Here is a 21,875-nt window from a genome sequence, read left to right on the forward strand (position 1 = left end):
GCTATTGTTATTGTCATAAACATCAGAAGACAAAGTCATGCACAGGTTTTTGGCTTGTCCCACTGCTTATGCTTTCCAAAAATTATTTTAAAATGCTGTTTACACCAGGGGTTGTTTCTCAACCAGGGGGGGGCTGTGATCAGGTTTCAGGGGGCCACCAGGCAGGGCCAGTGTTAGATTTGCTGGGACCCAGGGCAGAAAGCTGAAGCCCCACTGTGTGGGGCTGAAGCCCAGGGCTCCCAGCCCTGCCACCTGGGGCTGAAGCGTGAGCAACTTAACTTTGTGGGGACTCCTGCAGTGTGAGGCCCCAGGCAACTGCCCTGCTTGCTACACCCTAATGCTGGTCCTGGCTTTTATATGCAGAAAAACAGTTGTGGCACTGGCAGGCCATGGAGTTTTTGTAGCATGTTGGGGGGGGGCCTCAGAAAGAAGGTTGAGAACCCCTGGTTTACACCCAAAATTTAAACACAAGTATTTTTAGTCTTCCCTAGGGAAAAAATGGCAAAATAATTAATTCAAGTTACATAGTGATGAAAGCCATTTTAATTGATAGAAAGTCAGAAGAAACAGCAGATGTATTGTGGCTTGGGAACGTCTCGCACTTAAACCATGAAAAGTGCTTGACCTTAAAGACTAAACTCAGAGCCAAAACACAGTTTTTAGTTTTTGTTTTGGAATTTTTCATTCCAAGTACACCCAAACTAACTGTTGTTCAAACAAATGTACAGATCAAAATAGGATCCAAACATTTATTGTAATACTCATCCACTAAAAATGTGACTATACATAGAACAGCTTCATCAGTATTACTGTAGATTAACATTTAGGTTAACATTTGGCAAGTCCAAATGAAACAAAATTGTTGATTTTTGTTTCCTCACAATGCAAACAAATAGTAAACTGGGAGTTTCAGAGAAGCAACGAGGAGGAAGCAATGTGGGCAAATGAGAACCCTTCATCTATCATTTGTAGCCTGCAATAACTTCTCCTCACAGGCCTGAGGTTTCTCGCATTCTAGACAAACAGCAATTCAGATGAATTATAAAGCTCTGATATTATTTGCTTATTTGAACAAAAATATTTAACATGTACCAAAACAGCAAAGCAGGAGGAAAATGGTTACTGACATAAAGGGATGATATCCTACAAAGATGACAAAAAGAAAGGGTAGTCTTATAACCAGACAAATAAACTAACTCAAAACTGGGAATAAACCTAGTCCTTATTCACACTTGTTGATTCATTAATTATAATTTACTCCAAATTATAGTCTGTTTATCTTGACTTCCCCCCCCTCACCCCTTTTCCGGTCTGGTGATTTTGTAGATTATATACTTTTGATTAAATTCAACATATTGTTGTAGAAAAAGAAGTAATGCTAATTTAGCCAATATTTTCTATAGAGATCTAATTACAGAACTGTGAGAGGAAAAGAGTACAATAGATATGGTTAACGGTCATATCTTCACCAGCCAACACTAATCAAGCATGGTGAGGTTAGAGTCCAACCCTTCAACATAATGCACAGCAGCTGTGCTGATGGAGGCCTGTAGTGCTGTAGCCCTGCAGTGAGCAAATAATTGAAGATACAGACTCGTTCTGTATTTAGTTAAGAAATTAACTAAAACTGATAAGGTCTGGAGGAAAGAAAGGCATTAGAGGCTCCTTGGCTCAACAGCACTGTATAATTCTGAGTGCATTTATGCTCTAAATTGATCCTCCCTTAATACAATCAACTTAAAACTAGCTGTTTACAACAAGCGTTATCTGATACAGGGAAGGATACTGCTTTATTTCCCATCCACCCCACTGTGCCTTCATAGTTCTACTGATCTTTTACTTTGAAACAGACCTCTTAAACATCTGAAGAATTGTCTTTTGCTTATTCTTGGTCAACAGTGATTGGATATCCTTTGAGTCACAGCTGTTGACACAGTTCAACACTTTTCCTCCTCTGACACTCGGCGATTTCATCTGGAGCTTGCTGGGAGGCTGCCAGTTCTCATTGTGGGAGCTTCTTCGCGGTTTCCGATGACTCGTTTCAGTCTGGCTCTTGGGAGATGTCGACTCACTTGCCATCTTATTACTACCTCTCCCAGTTGGAGATTCCTCCAGACATGGAGATGCTTTAGGACGTAGAAGGTACTCATCTGGAGAGCCTTTCTTTCGGTTTAATGTCTTTTGCTCCCTGTTTATCTCTCTCTGAAGTCGCAGAGCCAGGAGCCTGTCTTGCTCCTCTTGCTTCCGCCTCTCATAAAGCTGCTTCTCCAAATCTATATGCATTTGCACATTAAGATCATTTACTTTCTCCTCTTGGTCTTCATAAGTTTCTGGAAAAGTTTTCCTCCTTTTATCAATCAAGCATGAATCAACTGCTGATTCAGTTGGAGATTCTTGAGATTTTCTTTTTGGTGTCTCCTTACTGTTCTGTAACACATTTTGTTTCTTTCCTTCAACTGAGCAGTTTGCAGCCACTTCCATGAGATTATGGGATGCATCCTTGTTCTCTAATTTGCCAGATGTCACAGAATCAACTGCTTCCTGAAGAGAAGAGCTAATTTCTGCACATTTTTCAGAGTCTATGTTTTCTGTACATGTAGAGTTATCATTTTCAAAGGCACTTCTGGCTAACTCTCCACTGGAAGAAGAAAGTCCAGTATCAGGCCTTTCCTGTTTTGTGACATTGCTAAGTGCATTTGTAATTTTATCTACCTGATAGTTTGCTCCTGACAGACCTTCCCACTCAATGGGATGAGACCCCACTACAGGAGAGGTATTTAAATAAGTCAGACATGATTCTAAAAATGAATCCTTAACATTTCTGTCTTGAACAGTGGAGAAAGTTTGTGGAGACAGTGTTGGCATTTCCTCTCTATCCTTTTCTTGCCACGTTAAGATGTCATCTTCAGTGCTATTATTTTCCTACAGAAAAGATAAGGCAAAACTGAAAACAAACCGATCAAATACAGCTTGGTGAAAAGTTAATCTTCCATAAACTTTTACTTCTGTTCAGAAATGTTTATTGTCCTCTGATGAGTTTTTATATAAATAGAAAATTTAATAAAATAAAAAGCAAGCTTCATTTCTGTTGGCTGCATTAGCTCTGAAAGCTAGAGGATATTAAGCTGGATTCTTTTCTGGCCTGTGCACCAACTGAACTATTAACCAAGTCACCATTGTATAATACTTGTTGGGGATGATGCACAAGTCAAAATGTATACAAGCTTTCCTTCCAGATGCCATATTGAGTTTGCAGTTAGAATATTTTTTTTGGTCAGAAAAGTAGAGGTCTCATACATAAGGAGAAATTACTCCTGCTTAGCAGACCTTAACAGTGAATTTTCTGGCTCCAATACTTGGTATCAGAGAGAATCAGAATACATATTCAGATCTTGCAATTTTTCACAGAGTAACAAAAATATATTTTGCCTAGTCAGTGATACAGATTGGATGAAATGCTTTCTAAGGCCATTTCTGAAATTCTATTTAAATACAACCTTTACCTTTTTAAGATGACAGTGTGTTCATTTTTATGGTTATATATGTACTTCCAGTCTATATACCCTCAACAAAAAGAAAAGAACCTGCAGCTACTAATAAATAGTGCCATATATAACTTCAATATGGAGACAGATTACCATAGAAAAGGAGTTATTCCTGCGTTTCTCTGCTTTTTCAGAGAGCGACATTGGTACCGAGGCACAAGGTGGCTTTGGAGATAGATACCTTAAGGAGGAAAAAAAAAAAAAAAAAAAAAAAAAGCACATATTAAGACAAAACTTTAAGCATCAAATTAAAGTCTGAGAATCCTCCACATTTCTCTGAACCTTCAGATCAGTGTAGGTGAGTGTCCCACTATTATCTTCCACATTATCCTGTGCTGAAATACTGTAACATTCAGTAGCTTCCAGTTACCATAGATTACTAATAAAAAAAAAAGTATGCCAAAAAAGTAATGCAGTTCGCCACTCGAATCCAAAGATTAAACGATAGCTTATTTTACAAATGAAAAAATAATTTATGTATAGTAATTTTGAAGGCGATTTGTTGCATCAACAATAACAAATGCTTGGTATTATACTTTCCGAGCCTCCTTGAAGCCATGAGAAATAGTTCATATTTACTTTAAAAGGCCACAGTGATTACACAGTGTGGCTACCAGCCACAGCTGGAGGACCATAAAGGGTCAAGTTCTCTGATCCTAACTGGAAGACTGGATGGCATACAAGTCTAGAAGGACTGAATAACACTTCTCTGAAAAAGTGAACTTAAAAAAGAAAAAAAGTTAACAGAAACTGATCTGCCAGGAACAGAACTAAAGTTGAGTAACAAGAGGGGCCACAGTGATAAAATTTAAAGAATATATCAACATAGAATAAATTCAGCCTAAGTAGGCCAATGGGACAACAACAGGATATTGAGGCAGAACACAGTGATCTTAAAGTGAGGTTACAGTTGAAAGAGTCAACTATGCAAAGGCAGCACTTGTTATTCAATAGATCTACCTGTATGTGTCAAATCTTATCTGTTTACTGACATTTTCACTATTTGCCTTGCAGCTACAGGAGAACAAGAATGATTCTATTCTTGGCCATACATCAACAGAATTACTAACTGAGCTCCAACTGCAGAATCTCTATTGCTATGTGATCTCAGAGGAAGAACACAGCTTGACTTTCAGATTCCAGGTTGAATTTGCTCTCCTGACAATTAGAAAATCCATCTTTTTTTATCTGTTACCTGAGCAAGTTTGATAAGGAAGTAGTTGAGAGAATCAACACAGAATGCCAGTGTGCTCTTTTACAGTGGTACTTTTCAAATTTTAGCCACACTTAGTTCTTTCCAAACTAAAAACCATATTTCTCCTTTCACATGCTGTGTATGTTGTGGAAGTGTACCAACAAATCTTGGACAGAAAGGTGGATTACTTACTTTTGGATGTCCCCAGAGTTGCTTGATTTGTCTTTTGTCTTGCATGAACTAATTGGAGATGGGCCAGATGTGTGACTGTTTGCACGTAAAGGAGTGCTGAACATGTGTTCATCAGTAGACTTGTTCTTTAATGACAGGAAACATACAGAAATTAGACAAAATTGAAAATAAGCGTGCTTCTATACACAGGATTAGTTATTTGCATGAATTCTTTGGAGCTAACAATAATTATAGATAGGGAACTGCACTCAGCATGCATTAAATTTATCTGGAGGCAGTGGTATCAGGAGAAGAGTTTTTCATTAGTGATAAATTCATTGTTTTTCATTAGTATTACCACAAAATGGCAGGTTATATCAAATACAACAGAGCTATGTACATCCCACATATATATATTTCAATGGTTAGGATTCTTCTAAGTTACTCTTCCTCAAACATTGCCATTGCATTTTCCACTCCCAAGCACAGGCTACAGACATTAACCTCCTCCAAAAAAGCATTTTTTAAAATAATGGCAGAAGAGAGGAGCTCCTGGTATCCAAGGTGGTTACTATGGAGGAGATTTTAAATCAACTACTGGTAAACACTTCAAGTATATTTTAAAAGTGGAAATTTTTATTTTCTCCTCTCTTGTTGGATTTTAAAACATAATGCTCAATAAGTTATTTAAGCATTGAATGTTGGGTTCCAATCTAAAATTTGAAGAATTTTTTTGAAATTCTTCATAAGGATTTTTGCATATGCTCTGGAACAAGCCTGCACAACATGTGGCCCGGGGGCCATATACGGCCGGCGTGGGCTCACTGTGCGGCCCGCGGGGGGTGAGTAGGCAAGCAGTGGGTGAGGGAGAGGGGCTGAGGAGGCGGGCGGGCAGTGGCAGGGGATGAGTAGGCAGGCGGGCAGTGGGGGGGGGCAGGTGAGCTGGCGGCAGGGGGTGCTGAGGAGGCAAGCAGGCAGGCAGTGGCATGGGGTGAGTAGGCAAGCCGGGGGGCTGAGGAGGTGAGCAGGCGGGCAGTGGCGGGGGGGCAGGTGAGCTGAGGAGGCGAGTGGTGAGTCGGTGGCTGACCTGTTCTACTGATCTGGTCTGGCTCCCATCCCGTGGAGGTGCTTGCCTTCCACGCCTTCCTCATTCACACCTCATTCATTCAACAGGGCAATTGATTACAAAGTGGGGGGAAGATCTTATTCTACTTCTGGCAAAAAAGACAGTTTTCTTTTACCTTAATTATACTACCTTAAGGGCCCGCTATAACATATTACCAAGGTTCAATACCGCTGTTTTGGTGGGGCGGTGCTAGGGAAGGAGGGTTTGTTTCCGTGGGGTGGGCAGCGCTGGGGGGGGGGGTTGTTTCGGGGGGGCTGGGCGGCGCTGGGGGGGTGTTTTGGCAGCGCTGGGGGGGTTGTTTCCGCAGGGCGGGGGGCGCTGGGGGTGTGTGTGTTCTGTTTCGGGGGGGGCTGGGCGGCACTGGGGGGGGGTCGGCAGTGCTGGGGGGGGGTTCGGCAGGGCCGGGGGAGGGTTCGGCCCTCAGCTGTTTTCTTTGGAGTAATATGGCCCTAGCCGCTTTACGAGTTGTGCAGGCCTGCTCTGGAAGATATAAAGATCACTCACTTTGAGAAACACACTGCTCTAATGCCCCCTAGAGCTAAACTCACCAGATTGATACTCAGCTTCCATGCCAGCTCTTCATCTTGTTTAAGCTGTTCCTCCATCTCTCTCTGCCTTTCTTCTGCCAGCCTGTGCACTTCTTCCTCCTCTGCTAATAGCCTTTGAATGTACTCCTCACTTGCTTTGCTCTCCTCTTGTTCGTGTGCCCACCTCTCTGCCTTCGCCTATAAGAGAAGTTTTTAAAAGATCTCAAATTAAATTTCAAGTGAACCTGCAGACAACACATTATTACACTAGAACCTCTCTCTTACACTTCATTAATATGAACATCCCATAATTCACAAAAAGGCACTCTTCATGTTTCTCAGCAAAAATTTAATAGCAGAGTGCTGTGAAACTTCACTATTAAGACTTCACTAAATTTAGCATATATACAGGATGCAATCTAGGATACTATTAAGTATTAAAGCTTCAGTAATCAAAAGAATCAAGTACACTAATGAGCTACCTTTTGATTCTTAGAAAACTGCATTTGTAAACTTGCTAATCTGCAAGATTCAGTGACTTGCAAAGGATCTCCCAGTGAGTGTGAAAAGGTTACTTACCCGCAGCTAGAATTCTCCAACTACGTGTATCTACAGAGAACCTTTTGAAAAACCATGTGCCCTTGATACAGCAGACTGGAAACCATCCATATTGCAATGACTGCTGAAGCTGTTCATTCTCTCATACAGCTAGTCATTTAATGCAGGGATATGGAAGACGGAATAGCACTCATCTCTTTCAATTCCTTTCTAACCCTTTAGAGCGTCAAAAAAACTAACATAGTAGGGTGGGTGAGTATGGCTCTCTTGATGCAATATACTGAGAACTCCAGTTATGGGTTAAAATCTTTTTTTCCTTTAGGAATTACCTCTCCAGACTTTCTTTCTTTGGAGATCAGCCAGCAGAAACCACCCCAGTCAGACTAAAGGCATTGTGTTTGTTCTGCATTACCTTGACTACAGACTGGAAAAGCTTGAACTATAGAGTGGAGGTATAGAAGTGGCCGAGGGAGGAATGTTTTAAGGTGCTCGTGAGTGTCTGACCCTGGCAAACCCCCGCAGGGCTCTGGGCCGAAGACCGGTGGAGTGGGAGGGCCCAGGCTCCCCTACCACCCTCTAACCACTAGGCGCCATCTCTTTCAAGTGCCAGCTATTACAACCCTTCTCCATTCTTCCATCAATGTCAGCCTTGACATCCCTATAATCTCCTTCCACACATGCTGTAAGAGGAAGGTCACACATGATCACTGGGCTCACTCAACTTCCTTGTTGCCGTAATGAAAAACAATGCAGCCACCTGGAAAAGGTGGTACAAGAGCATTCAGATATTGGTTCAAATTGAAAATCTATAAGCATTATTAGTACCATATTTAATTCCATTTAGAAGGGTCCTAAAGTCTAGAGTAAAAAAGAAGCAAGTGATCAAATAATTCCTGCACTGAGCCCAACAATTTGTGGTTGAACAAGAGCATGTCTTTAGAGAAACATCCAATCTTTATTGAAAGATGAAGAGTGAGAATTAGGCCTGGTCTACACTAGGCGTTTATGTCGAATTTAGCGCCGTTACATCGAATTAACCCTGCACCCGTCCACACCACGAGGCTATTTAGTTCGACATAGAGGTCTCTTAAATTCGACTTCTGTACTCCTCCCCAACGAGGGGAGTAGCGCTAAATTCGACATGGCCATATCGAATTAGGCTTGGTGTGGATGGAAATCGACGCTAATAGCTCCGGGAGCTATCCCACAGTGCACCACTCTGTTGACGCTCTGGACAGCAGTCCGAGCTCGGATGCTCTGACCAGCCACACAGGAAAAGGCCCGGGAAAATTTGAATTCCTTTTCCTGTCTGGGCAGTTGGAATCTCATTTCCTGTTTGGACAGCGTGGCGAGCTCAGCAGCACTGGCAACGATGCAGAGCTCTCCAGCAGAGATGGCCGTGCAATCCCAGAATAGAAAGAGGGCCCCAGCATGGACTGATCGGGAAGTCTTGGATCTCATCGCTGTGTGGGGCGATGAGTCCGTGCTTTCCGAGCTGCGCTCCAAAAGACGGAACGCGAAGATCTATGAGAAGATCTCTAAAGCCATGGCAGAGAGAGGATACAGCCGGGATGCAACACAGTGCTGCGTGAAAATCAAGGAGCTGAGACAAGGCTACCAGAAGACCAAAGAGGCAAACGGACGATCCGGATCCCAGCCCCACACATCCCGTTTCTACGAGGCACTGCATTCCATCCTAGGTGCGGCCGCCACCACTACCCCACCACTGACCGTGGACTCTGAGGATGGGATATTGTCCACGGCCGGTTCCTCGGACATGGTAGCGGACGGGGAAGATGAGGAAGGAGATGAGGAGGACGAGGCAGTCGACAGCGCTTACCAAACTGATTTCCCCGACAGCCAGGAGCTCTTCATCACCCTTACAGAGATCCCCTACCAACCGTCCCCAGCATTTAACCCGGACACAGATTCAGGGGAAGGATCAAGCAGTAAGTGTTTTAAACATCTAAACATTTATTTTTAACAGAACTGGAATATTAACAATATTAACAATGGGTTTTGCATGATTACTTTGCCCTAGGCGCTTAACGGTTCAGTCCCAACTATTTAAAAAAAAAATCAAACAATGTCCAGTTGTCCATGATTCTGCTGGCCAAGCCGCTCCACTCTTTAGTCCCTGCCAGTGCAGCTATATTAAAATGCGGTCTATATGACCGGGGATAGAGCTGAAATCCTCCAGGGACATCTCGACGAAGCTCTCCTGGAGGTAATTTGAAAGCCTGTTCATCAGGTTCCTGGGGAGAGCGGCCTTACTGGGTCCTCCGAAGTAGGAGACGTTTCCGCGCCAGGAGATCCTCAAGTACTCCGGGATCATAGCCTTGCACAGCATGGCTGCATAGGGCCCTGGTCTTTGCAGGCTTTCCCGAAGCATCCTTTCCTTATCGCTGTCCGAGATCCTCATGAGTGTGATGTAGCTCATGATGACCTGCTTTGAATTAGGTAGGGGACTGTTAGTATTGGGACTGCTTGCCCGTTCCTTTACAGAACTGTAACCGCCGGTTTACAGCCACGCGGTGGAGGCGGAAGAGGGGCAGCATACAGGGATCTTTCCCTGGGACAGCCACGAGGGGGTGGGACAGGGGCAGAGTTCATGCTTGGCCGATTGCTGGCAGCAGAGACTGGCATTGCTTTCAATGTGAAAGGAGGCCAGTGGTACTACTAAAGTTTTAAGCAGCCACAAGTCTACGGCTTACCATGTCTGCCTGCTACAGAAATTCCGGTGTCCTGCCCCGCTTCCCAGATCGGCAGTGCAAGACCCCAGGCACTGAAGGCGAGGTCCGAAAATTCGACCTAGTCCTGAGTGCGCATGTGATAGGTGCAGTGCATGGTCTTGTTCACAGAGAAAGACTATGTTCTTTGTTCACAACTACATTTATCTTTCGGAGGAATTCACTACCTTTTCTCATTCCCACAGCCACATCTGCGACTGTCTCCCAACCCAGCCTGGCATCACACTCCCAGAGGCTAGCGCACATTAGGCGGAGGAAGAAGAAGACGCGAGAGGACATGTTCTCTGAACTAATGGGCTGCTCCCGAGCCCAGGCAGCCCAGCAGAACCAGTGGAGGGAGAATTTGTCCCAAATGCACCGGACACACATGGAACGTGAGGAGAGGTGGCGGCAGGAAGACCAGCAGGCGACTCAAACGCTGCTTGGACTTATGAGGGAGCAAACGGACACGCTCTGGCGCCTTGTTGATGTTCTGCAGGAACGGAGGCAGGACGACAGAGCCACGCTGCAGTCTATCAGTAACCGCCCTCCCCCGCCACCAAGTCCCATACCCCCCTCGCCCAAAGTCCAAAGAAGGAGGGGCGGGAGAGTCCGTGAAAACTCTCACTCCACCCCTGCAGACTGCTCAAGCACCAGAAGGCTGTCATTCCCCAAAATTTGAAAAGTCCTTTCCTGCCCGCCTCACCCAAGCCCCCGTCCAAGTTTCACCCCCCAGTTTCATGTGTGGTTGTTAATAAAAAATTCGTTTCTGTTCATTACTGTTTCAGTCATGTTCTTTTGGAGGAGAGTCTGCCTGAAGGGGGGGAAGGGGCTTGGTAATTGGACAGGACAGTCACCTTTAGCAGGGTACAGAGGCGGGGGCAGGTCCGCAGCAGGGCACACACACAGTGCAGTGACTAGTTACCCTGGTCAGTCTGGGAGGTGGTTTTCATGTTCTGTGCGTGGGGGGGGGGGGGGGGGTTGGGTTGGGTTTGCTCTGTGACTTTGTGGCGGGGGAGGGCAGTTACAGATCTTATGCAGCGGTCCTTGTCCTGGATCACAGAGCCACGCAGCAGGGGATCTGTAACCCTCCTTCCCCTGCCATAAAGTCACATAGCCCCCACATACACGCAGTCCCGCTCAGGAGGGCTGGCAGGCTCCATTGAAACAACCAGTCCCGGATGCACAGCGCGTCCCGCTGGGCTCTTCTAATCGCCCGGCTGTCTGGCTGGGCGTAATCAGATGCCAGGCTATTTGCCTCAACCTCCCACCCCGCCATAAAGGTCTCCCCCTTGCTCTCACAGAGATTGTGGAGCACACAGCAAGCTGCTATAACAATGGGGATATTGGTTTCGCTGAGATCACAGCGAGTCAGTAAGCTTCTCCATCTCCCCTTGAGACGGCCAAAAGCACACTCCACCACCATTCTGCACTTGCTCAGCCGGTAGTTGAACAGTTCTTTTTCACTGTCCAGGGCGCCAGTATAGGGCTTCATGAGCCAGGGCATTAGCGGGTAGGCTGGGTCCCCAAGGATCACTGTAGGCATCTCCACATCCCCAAGAGTTATTTTGTGGTCCGGGAAGTAAATACCTTCCTGCAGCCGTCTAAACAGACCAGAGTTCCTGAAGACGCGAGCGTCATGAACCTTGCCCGGCCATCCGACGTTGATGTTTGTAAAACGTCCCCGATGGTCCACCGGTGCTTGCAGCACCATTGAAAAGTAGCCCTTTCGGTTAATGTACTGGCTGGCCTGGTGGTCCGGTCCCAGGATAGGGAGGCGAGTTCCATCTATAGCCCCACCGCAGTTTGGGAATCCCATCGCGGCGAAGCCATCTATGATGACCTCCACGTTTCCCAGGGTCACTACCTTTGAGAGCAGTACCTTGACGATTGCGTTGGCTACTTGCATCACAACAACCCCCACGGCAGATTTGCCCACGCCAAAGTGGTTCGCGACTCACCGGTAGCTGTCCGGCGTTGCAAGCTTCCAGAGGGCTATGGCCACTCGCTTCTGGACAGTCAGGGCCGCTCGCATCCGGGTGTCATTGCGCTTCAGGGCAGGGGACAGCAACTCACAAAGTTCAAGGAAAGTCCCCTTCCGCATGCGAAAGTTTCGCAGCCACTGGGATTCGTCCCAGACCTGCAGCACTATGCGGTCCCACCAGTCCGTGCTTGTTTCCCGTGCCCAGAATCGCCGTTCCACAACATCCACATGACCCATTGTCACCGTGATGTCCTCGGCGCTGGGTCCCGTGCTTTCTGACAGGCCTGTGCTACTCTCAGACTTCAGGCCCCCACCGCGGTGCCGTAGCCTCCTCGCCTGGTTTATCTGCATCTGCCTCTGGTAAAGGTGGATGATAACCTGCGAGGCGTTGACAACGGCCACAACTGCAGCGATGGTCGCAGCGGGATCCATGCTCGCAGTGCTGTGGCGTCCGCGCTGTCACTGACCGGAAAAGTGCGCGAACTGATTTCCCGCCGGCGCTTTCAGGGAGGGAGGGAGGGCGGTAGTGACGGACGGATGACGACAATTACCCAAAAGCACCCTCGACCCTTTTTTTTTTTACCCAGAAGGCATTGGCGGCTCGACCCAGAATTCCAATGGGCAGCGGGGACTGCGGGAACTGTGGGATAGCTGCCCACAGTGCACCGCTTCCAATGTCGACGCTTTCCCCGTTACTGTGGACTCACAAAGTCAAATTACTGTCCTTAGTGTGGACACACAAGTTCGACTTTGCAATATCGATTCCACATATTCGATTTAAGTGAAATCGAACTACCCTCGTAGTGTAGACATACCCTTAGTCACATTCCTTGGTAAACTATTCCAATGGTCACCTACACTGACTTAAAATTGTACACCTTATTTCTTTGACTTCCAGACGTTTGATATTGTTATGCCCTTGTGTGCTAGATTAAAGAGCCCAGTAGTATCAAATGCCCTCTCCCTGGGTAGCTTCTTGTACATCATAATCAAGTCACCTCTTAATCTTCTCTTTAATAAGAAAAACTGAACTCAAGTCTCTCACTGTAAGGTGTGTTACCAAACCTCAAACCATTCTTGTAGCTCTTTCCTCTTCAATTTTCCATTACAGCACTAAACTTACTTTCTATTTTAAAAGAAAGAGAGGAAAGTTATTCTAATTAAATAGTCAAATACTGGAGTCATTCTACACATACAAGATTCAAATAAATCCATACTCAAGGCAGTTACTACTTTAAACAGGATTTTCTAGACTTACCTTGCTAATCTCTGCCTCATATTCCTGTCTCAGTTCCCCAGGCTTGCTTAGCTGATGCAGTGGTTGGGATATACAAACTAATCCAGAGAAAAAGAGAAGGGGAGTGTGGGGAAAACAAAATGATCACTTTCAATAGCTCAGATTTGTATAGATTCTTTTCATACCACAGCCCATTACAATTTCATATTATCCTAGTTTAACTTAAACCTAAAACATGCAGAACACAACCATATCCAAGACTGCACCTTAACTCAATTGTGTTCACCTAGTGGGAACTTCATTGAGAAAGCAAATGCATCTCTCAATCACTTCCAGCTTCCCTCACCCTCTATGAGGAAAATGACCAGGCTTCCTTACACTAGTGCAGCATGAAATGTAAAGATCTTAAAAGCTGACCTTCAAAGGGGAAAAAAAAAAAAAAGAGTCTGTACTCTCTTTTGTTCTTTATAGTATATAAACAGCCTGAAATGTGTGTTGCTCTGTTGCTTTGAAGCTATTTAACAGGATTCTCACTCTTGGGTGTAAAAAATTCTTGACAGGATAGAACTCTCAAAGCTAATGTGTTGCAGGGCTTCACCTCCACATATCAACAGAGGGAACATTCCCATCCTGGACTGGCAGTGATACAGTTCACTGGTGTCCTCAGATGTCAGTTTCTTTTTCAAACAAATGGAAGAAATTTATCAATTCACAGCTGTACAAATAAAGCCACTCAAACTCTGATGATGCCACAGCACAACTGGTTGCTGAGCTCTGTGATTTTATCCTCACACACAACTATTTCAAATTTGATGACAATATATACCTCCAGACCAGTGGCACCGCTATGGGCAACCACATGGCCCCACAATATGCCAACATTTTTATGGCTGACCTGGAACAATCCTTCCTCAGCTCTCGTCCACTCATACCCCTTCTCTACCTATGCTACATTGATGACATCTTCATCATCTGGACCCATGGGAAAGAGACTCTGGAAAAATTTCACCACGATTTCAACAGCTTCCACCCCACCATCAACCTCAGCCTGGACCAATCTACACGTGGAGGTCCACTTCCTGGACACCATGGTGCAAATAAGTGATGGTCATGTTAACACCACCCTATACCAAAAACCCACCGACCACTATGCCTACCTTCATGCCTCCAGCTTCCATCCCGGACACACCACACGATCCATTGTCTACAGCCAAGCACTGAGATACAACCGTATCTGCTCCAACCCCTCAGACAGAGACCAACACCTACAAAATCTTCACCAAGCATTCTCAAAACTACGCTACCCACAGGAGGAAATAAGGAAACAAATCAACGAAGCCGGACGTGTACCCAGAAGCCTCCTACTGCAAGACAAGCCCAAGAAAGAAACCAATAGAACTCCACTGGCCATCACATACAGTCCTCAGCTAAAACCTCTCCAACATATCATCAGTGATCTACAACCCATCCTGGACAACGATCCCTCACTTTCACAGGCCTTGGGAGGCAGGCCAGTCCTCGCCCACAGACAACCCGCCAACCTGAAGCATATTCTCACCGGTAACCACACACTGCACCATAGTAACTCTAACTCAGGAACCAATCCATGCAACAAACCTTGATGCCAACTCTGCCCACATATCTACACCAGCGACACCATCACAGGACCTAACCAGATCAGCCACACCATCACCGGTTCATTCACCTGCACGGCCACCAATGTAATATACGCCATCATATGCCAGCAATGCCCCTCTGCTATGTATATCGGCCAAACTGGACAGTCCCTACGTAAAAGGATAAATGGACACAAATCAGATATTAGGAATGGCAATATACAAAAACCTGTAGGAGAACACTTCAACCTCCCTGGACACACAATAGCAGATTTAAAGGTAGCCATCCTGCAGCAAAAAAACTTCAGGACCAGACTTCAAAGAGAAACTGCTGAGCTTCAGTTCATCTGCAAATTTGACACCATCAGCTCAGGATTAAACAAAAACTGTGAATGGCTAGCCAACTACAAAAGCAGTTTCTCCTCCCTTGGTGTTCACACCTCAACTGCTAGAAGAGGGCCTCATCCTCCCTGATTGAACTAACTTCGTTATCTCTAGCCTTACTCACTCTTGCTTGCATATTTATACCTGGCCCCTGGAAATTTCCACTACATGCATCCGAAGAAGTGGGTATTCACCCACAAAAGCTCATGCTCCTATACATCTGTTAGTCTATAAGGTGCCACAGGACTCTTTGCTGCTCAAACTCTGATGGCAGTGAATGGACAAGTGAGATTCCTGTAAGAATATTATTTTCAAAGAAGCAGAATTAAGCATGTCTCCCTCCTTCTTGATGAAGGATATGATGCCCTAATTACTTGTTTGAAATTTCTGGGATATCAGGCTCTGAAGGTTCTCAGAGCACTCAGAACTGTCCTTATTTTGCAAACACTAATGTGCAGGTTTTATCAGTGGAGCAAGTTCATAGCATGTGCCTATAATTTTATCACTGCTTGATCTAGTGTGTATTGTTACTCTTCTTATTAAATGGGACATTTCTTGAGCTACTTACTTTCCAAAAGTAAGAGTCCTGTAATTTCCTTTTTTAAAGATACCATTATTATTATTATTATTATTTAAAGCTACCGCTCTTGATTAAGTAGCTTAAGAGATGTCCCATTTAATAAAACATTCTCACTAGATCAGACAGTGATAAAATTATAGGCTCCTGCTTAAACAAACCAATTTGATTTTTTAAATAAAGAAAGAGAGAAACCAGGCCCTTTCAACTGCATAAGGTAAATACAAATGTTTCAAGGATACTCTACCATCACAATATATTTTCAAATTTGGCTCTCTCTACACTAATACTTTTAGTCGCAAAACTTTTGTCGGGCAGGGGTTTGAAAAAACCCCCACACCCCTGACCAACATAAGTGTCAGTGGCAGAGCATCTCCTGCTGACAGCTACCGCCGCTTGTTTGGGGTGGTTTAATTATGCCGGCATACAGTGGCTACACAGGAGACCTTACTACTGTGCTGCTGTAAGATCTATAGTGTAGACATAGCCTTTGGCTCAGCTAGAGAAAAGACACTGACAGAGTGGGTTATGACAATATCAAAATTACAAACTCTATGTTGTAATAGAATCCTGTTGTACTGCATTCCAGACAGCTGCCCTAATTTGGGAAAGGTGTATAATATCTTGTTGAAAGACCATCACTAAGACCAATCTGGGGCCACTGACTCAGAATAAACACTATGGAACAATGGTCTCTACACAAAGGTCTGCAAGGGAGGGGCCCAAACCTGAGAGTCAGATCTGGAGTTTCTGAATTTGAGCACATGGCACAGAGACAGAGGCCTTATTTAAGAGCTGGGTTCTGCTCTGAGCAAGGGGCTGACAACATATATGGAGGACTTACAGGAGAGGTGGCAGGAGGGACTCTGCCCAGCCTGAAATGCTGATGAACCATGGACTCACAAGGGGTGAACTCAGACTAGGGGCAAGTGCATTTCACTACTTTTGTTATTTTCAAAGATATGTAATGCTCGAGTGCTTTAAGACTAAAAGTTACTGTGGCTAAGAAATTCCTTTGCTAAGCTTGTTTCCTGCCATGTTGTCTTTGAAGAAGTTAAACTGGAAGCCCAGAATACCCACAGTCACGGAGTGTGTGTAAGCAACTGGGGGCACAAGCAGTGCTTGATTACAGGAGGGCTGGGATGGGGGGGAGCAGTCCCCCTTACTACTTTTAGAGGCTACCCCACTTCTGATTTATTCAAAGGCAGCAGGGCAGCTGTGTTTTGGCCCCTTACTTCTCCCTTAGTGGCCTGTAGCAGGGCCAGGAATGGCAGGGAGAGCAGCAGCAGCAGGTGCTGCTCCCTATGGCAAGAGGGGGGCATTGCAAGGAGAGGAAACAGTCTGCAGAGAGAGAATGCTGCTGGGAGAATGGGCCCCAGCACCAGCACTTCATGGGGGCACCGTGAATGTCCCCCGACCACAGCAGGTCCCACTTGCCCAGGCTCAGTCCTTCACTGGCAGATCCCAGGCTCTGATGCCCTGCTCTGGAGAAGCCCTTTCATCCTGCCAGGAAGCACAAGGTGCTGCCCAGTGTCCTGGCCAGCTACTTGGAAGAGATTGGCTCAAGCCTGCTGTGTCCTGTCTTGCCCACTCTTCCTCTGGTAACAGGCTGGGGGAGAAAGATGGGAAAGAGAGTTGGGGGACTGGGTGAGCCCAGGGGGAGAGGGGACCATCCCCTTCTAGGAGCTCTAAATTGGGGAGAGGACCTGTGGGATGGGAGGGGAGTCAGAGTGGAAGGAGGGCCAGAGACGGGAGTCAGGGGGAGGCAAGAGTGGAATAGGGAAGCTCGGGGGTGTTGGCTGGGATGATTTAGTTGGTGCTGGTCCTGCTTTGAGCAGGGGATTGGACTAGATGACCTCATGAGGTCTCTTCCAACCCTAATATTCTATGAAAAGGTGGGAGGAGGCAGGTTAAAGGCAGGGGGAAAAGGCAGATGGGGGTATAATGGTCAGTGGCAGGTAGAAGGGATGCTGTGGTGGGTGCAGAAGGGAGAGTTATTAGTGGGGGCGGAGGCAGGCGGGTAACAGATAGGGGAGATGGGGGAGTTAGGGGTAGGGCAGGAGGGGGAATTAGGAGTATGGGAGGCAGGGGTAGAAGTTAGGGGGCAGTTAGGAAGGGGAGGAGGCAGGGCAGAAGGGAGAAGACAGTTTTGCCGCAGCAGTACTTTAGGTAAGACAATATGCCTATAGGCCTTTTCTTATTTTAACATTTTCACTCTGTTTACTTTGTTCCTTTGGATAAACACTTTGTTTTGAAGAAGCTGATTTGAATCGCTCCATTTACCTACTCGTCACTAGTCTTAAAGAGAAGTCTTTAGCAGCAGTGAAAACCTAGATGACCCTGCTAGTTCGTAAACAGGGATGCTCTGACCTGGAGACTTGGTTTAACAATGGAATGACTTGCATGCAGGATTCCATCCTAAGAGCAAGCCTCTCACTTGGAAGGGTTGCCCATGGAAACTCAGTGAGGGGGGCCAAAGGTACAGTTCACCCTGAACCATGACAAGCATCCCATACCCTAAGCTGAAATAAATTTGTTTCATAGATCTCTGATTCAGAGATCACTCACATAAGGCTACCCAGGTTAGGATATATATCTGAAGATCCTCTTGTGGCAAAAAACCCTTTGATATCATAGTATGACAACCAGAAAATTCCACAGGGTTCTCTCCAGAGAGTTGTGATAGTCATGACATCTTCACATGAAGAAAAAAATCTGTATAAAACAGTCACAAATAGCCAGGAAACCCAATTTAATACTAAGAGACAATCTGTGTTCCTGTTGCAGGCTTTACTTGGGGCCAGCAGGCCTAGGGGGCAGGCTGCACCTCAACAATCTCCCACAGTTTTGGGATTCCCTTGTCAGGCAGTCTGAGGGCCTGGTTGTCAAGTTATAGTACGTCATCCCCCTGTGCTTCCTGGGTTCTCTCAGTCAGCCAGCAGCGGAGGGAAGGGGTACCAAGGCCCTCCCTCTCCAATGGGAAAGTGGTGAGGAGGGAGTCTCAGACCCTCTTAGCTAACACATTAGACCAGCCTCCCCTGGGCCACTTCCTACATCTCCTGTTCTCTCTTTGGCTCGGGGTGCAATCTCCACACACTGCTTCCCTCTCAGCAAAGGGTTGCTCTCAGTCTCAACAATTCAGATAAACCCCAGCTTTGAGCAGGGGATTGGACTAGATGACCTCCTGAAGTCTCTTCCAACCCTAATCTTCTATGATCATCTGGGGCATCCCAGTTCACTTTCAGTGTCCAGTTGTTTCCTCTTGTTGGAGTGGGAGAGAAGGGGGTGAGGCCCCTGCCCTGGTCAGATCTTACTCCAGTCCAGACCTTTGCCCTGTGGATCGCTTTGTCCCAGAAGCTACAGGACCTTACCCCTGGGGGAATTCTGCGCCACTGCACAATGCAGAATTTTGCAGAAATTAATTAATGTTGTGTGTCCAGAATTTCCTTTTGCCCACAAAAATGGTCTGCAGTGCAGCTGGCCACCACTGGGGTCCACTGGACCTGGCAGAGCCCAGCTTGCACATAGAAGACACTGCCCATCACAATTCCCTGAGCAACAAGTCTGTCTGCTGATATTTAAATACAGAAGAGGAAAGATACTGAAATAATTTGTTGAAAATCCTGAGGAAACCTCAGGAGTAAATAAAATCAACTGATGTCATTGAAAGCGTGCAGCCCTCCAAAACTATTTGGTTGGAACTTCTAAAGTGAATATGAAGTTGGAGGGTTAAGACCCAAGGCTGAGAATCCTGATGATGATGATGGTGTCTAAAGAATTTTTTTCACCTTATTTTACCTTAGAAATATCAGGAATGTCGTCAAGTTTGGTCTTCCCTGGTTTGACTAAAGAATTCATCATGCTTCTCCAACACATATTGACCATAATAGAAAGGATTGGTGTGGACAGAGGGGAGTTAAATCATTGATATTAACCTTTTCTCCTAAATATTTTACTTAATTAGGTGTCAAAACAACTAAGTTTTAAATAGTCTAAGGGCAAGTCTACACTTAAAATCCTGCACCGGTGGAGCTGTGCTGCTGTAGTGCTAAAGTGAAGACGCTCCTACACGGACGAGAGAGCTCCTCAAGGGGAGGTAGCTATGTTGACGGGAGAAGCTCTCATCTACATGGGGGTTGAGATCGATATAACTATGTTGCTCAGGGCATGGATTTTTCACGCCCCTGAGCGACACAGTTATTCCGATATAGGTCTGTAGTGTAGACTTGGCCTAAATAAAAATCACTCCGACTCTCAGTTAACCATGTTTCACTTCCTTGTGGTTGTGATGTCAATCCTAGTAGTTGTCAGAACCTTGGGCTTGAACCGATACCCACTGTTTTTTGGGAAGCAGCCTAGGCCATCATGCCACAGTGAGACATTAGATTACAAGGGAATTCACAGACTTGGTGGGCCAGCTTCCAGGGTTCCATGACCTGCTTCCTGATTGGCCACAGGATCTTGACCCTGATTGGTTGGTGACTATATATAAACTTACTGCCTCCCTTCTGGCCTTGTCTGAGCAAGAAGCCATTGCCTGCTAGTTGCTACTCAGACCCACCTGATCCTGCCTTGCCCCACCTGACCTAATCTGGCTGCTTCACCCTGACCCCAGCACCCTCCTCGCTGTACCTTCCCCTTGGACTAGATCTTCCAGCGATCCCTTGTGTTAACTCTGACCACCACTTGGCTGCCCATTGACCTGCCCGACTCCCCGCCATTACAGTAGTCTATCCAGCAGTCTCCCAGGCTGTGCCTACTCTAAGAAAACTGGAACCTGGTGTCAATAAAACGTAGACAGGGCTTGGGCATTTTTAACCATGTCACTCATACTACGTTGGTGATCAAATAAAAAGACCAAAGCACCATTTACAGCCTTCTCTATTACCACTACTGGTAATTTTCCTTGCATAGACAAGATGCCCATTTTTTGTGTAAAACACAAAACAGAAAAACGAATGTGCACTTTTGAACAAACATACATGTAGCTTGCCTTCTTTACATTACATAAAAAAGGGCACAAGCACATTTCTTTGCTTTGCAAATTACCTTTAATTTCCCAGATGATTCAATAATTTAGCTGCGCCAGCAATTACTTTATGATCTCACTTCATGACATCCAAGCTCACTAATACCAATTACTTTCCTACGGCACAAACAGATACAAGACAAATGTCATTTTACTTACTGTCCTCTTCCAGATCCTGTCCATTAACTCTGCGCTGGCATTCTTCTGGGTAATTCTTTTGAATCCTTTCCCACAGTTCCCAATTGATAAGAGTATTTTTGCGGGCATTATATCGCGCCCAAGAAGAGACCCACCGGCGGCAAAAAGGGCAGTACAAACTTGCCTTCTCTACTGTCAACTGGAAACAAGAGTTACAGAGTGTGTGGTTGCATGGCAGGGTCACTGGCTCCACAAAAATGTCCATGCAGATCTGGCAAAGACAGTCAGTCAAGGAAAGAGGAGCCTCAGATTTCTTTGACATTTTGATTCCAAGCAAAAAAAGGAGGTTAATGCAGCATCAATACCTGCAGCCAAAACAAAAACCACATTTCTTACTTGGTACTATCAAGAATACAATTTAACAGAGTTTAAAATGTTTGCTGAATAATGTATAAAAAGGCTTGAGCTATCAAAATGTATGCTTTATCAGCTATTTCTGTTCATCATCCCCAAGATTCCAGATTTGCAGAGTAAATTAGAAATCCTTCTCAAAGTCATTTACTATCCTGAAATGACGAAGACTACATCAGCAATCCATGTTACTCAAAATGCTTGGAAACGAACTGCAAAGTTTTGAACAAATCCTGAATGCTCTATTATAAAATTCCAAAATAGGGGGAAAAAAAAAAAAAAAAAAAAAAAAAAAAAGTATGCAGGGCTTGAAAATTTACATGCATTCACTAGCTAGGGTGAAAAATACTTTTCCCAACACACCCCTTTTCTCCTACAAAGATATGCCCCTTGCAATGCCACTTGTGGGATGGGGAGTATGCTTCACACGCAGGTGAGAACCAAGCCCATTGGCCCTATTTCCCCAGCCCGTCAGTTCAGGAACAGGGAAGGTATTGGGATTTCTACCAGGGTGATTCCTTTAATTAAATGGCAGATGAAATTCAATGTTGATAAATGCAAAGTAATGCATATTGGAAAACATAATCCCAACTACACATACAAAATGATGGGATCTAAATTAGCTATTACTAGGGCCCAACCAAATTA

General features: G+C 45.3%; 1 protein-coding gene across 2 annotated transcripts in view; it reads right to left on the minus strand.

Annotated features, from left to right (window-relative positions):
• Nucleotides 1-524: 524 nt before the first annotated feature.
• RNF168 (ring finger protein 168) overlaps nt 525-21,875 on the minus strand; it is a 37,851-nt gene continuing 16,500 nt past the window's right edge. For both annotated transcript variants that reach the window (XM_065410428.1, XM_065410427.1), the window contains 6 exons: nt 20,838-21,181; nt 13,094-13,170; nt 6,586-6,762; nt 4,933-5,057; nt 3,639-3,726; nt 525-2,922 (listed from right to left, as the gene is read on the minus strand). In XM_065410428.1, coding sequence (XP_065266500.1) covers nt 1,837-2,922; nt 3,639-3,726; nt 4,933-5,057; nt 6,586-6,762; nt 13,094-13,170; nt 20,838-21,138 — 1,854 coding nt within the window. In that variant the 5' untranslated portion in view covers nt 21,139-21,181 and the 3' untranslated portion in view covers nt 525-1,836. The remainder of the gene's footprint in view (nt 2,923-3,638; nt 3,727-4,932; nt 5,058-6,585; nt 6,763-13,093; nt 13,171-20,837; nt 21,182-21,875) is intronic.

This window comes from Emys orbicularis, chromosome 9 (assembly GCF_028017835.1).
Source record: "Emys orbicularis isolate rEmyOrb1 chromosome 9, rEmyOrb1.hap1, whole genome shotgun sequence".
Classification (NCBI taxonomy): Eukaryota; Metazoa; Chordata; order Testudines; family Emydidae; genus Emys; species Emys orbicularis.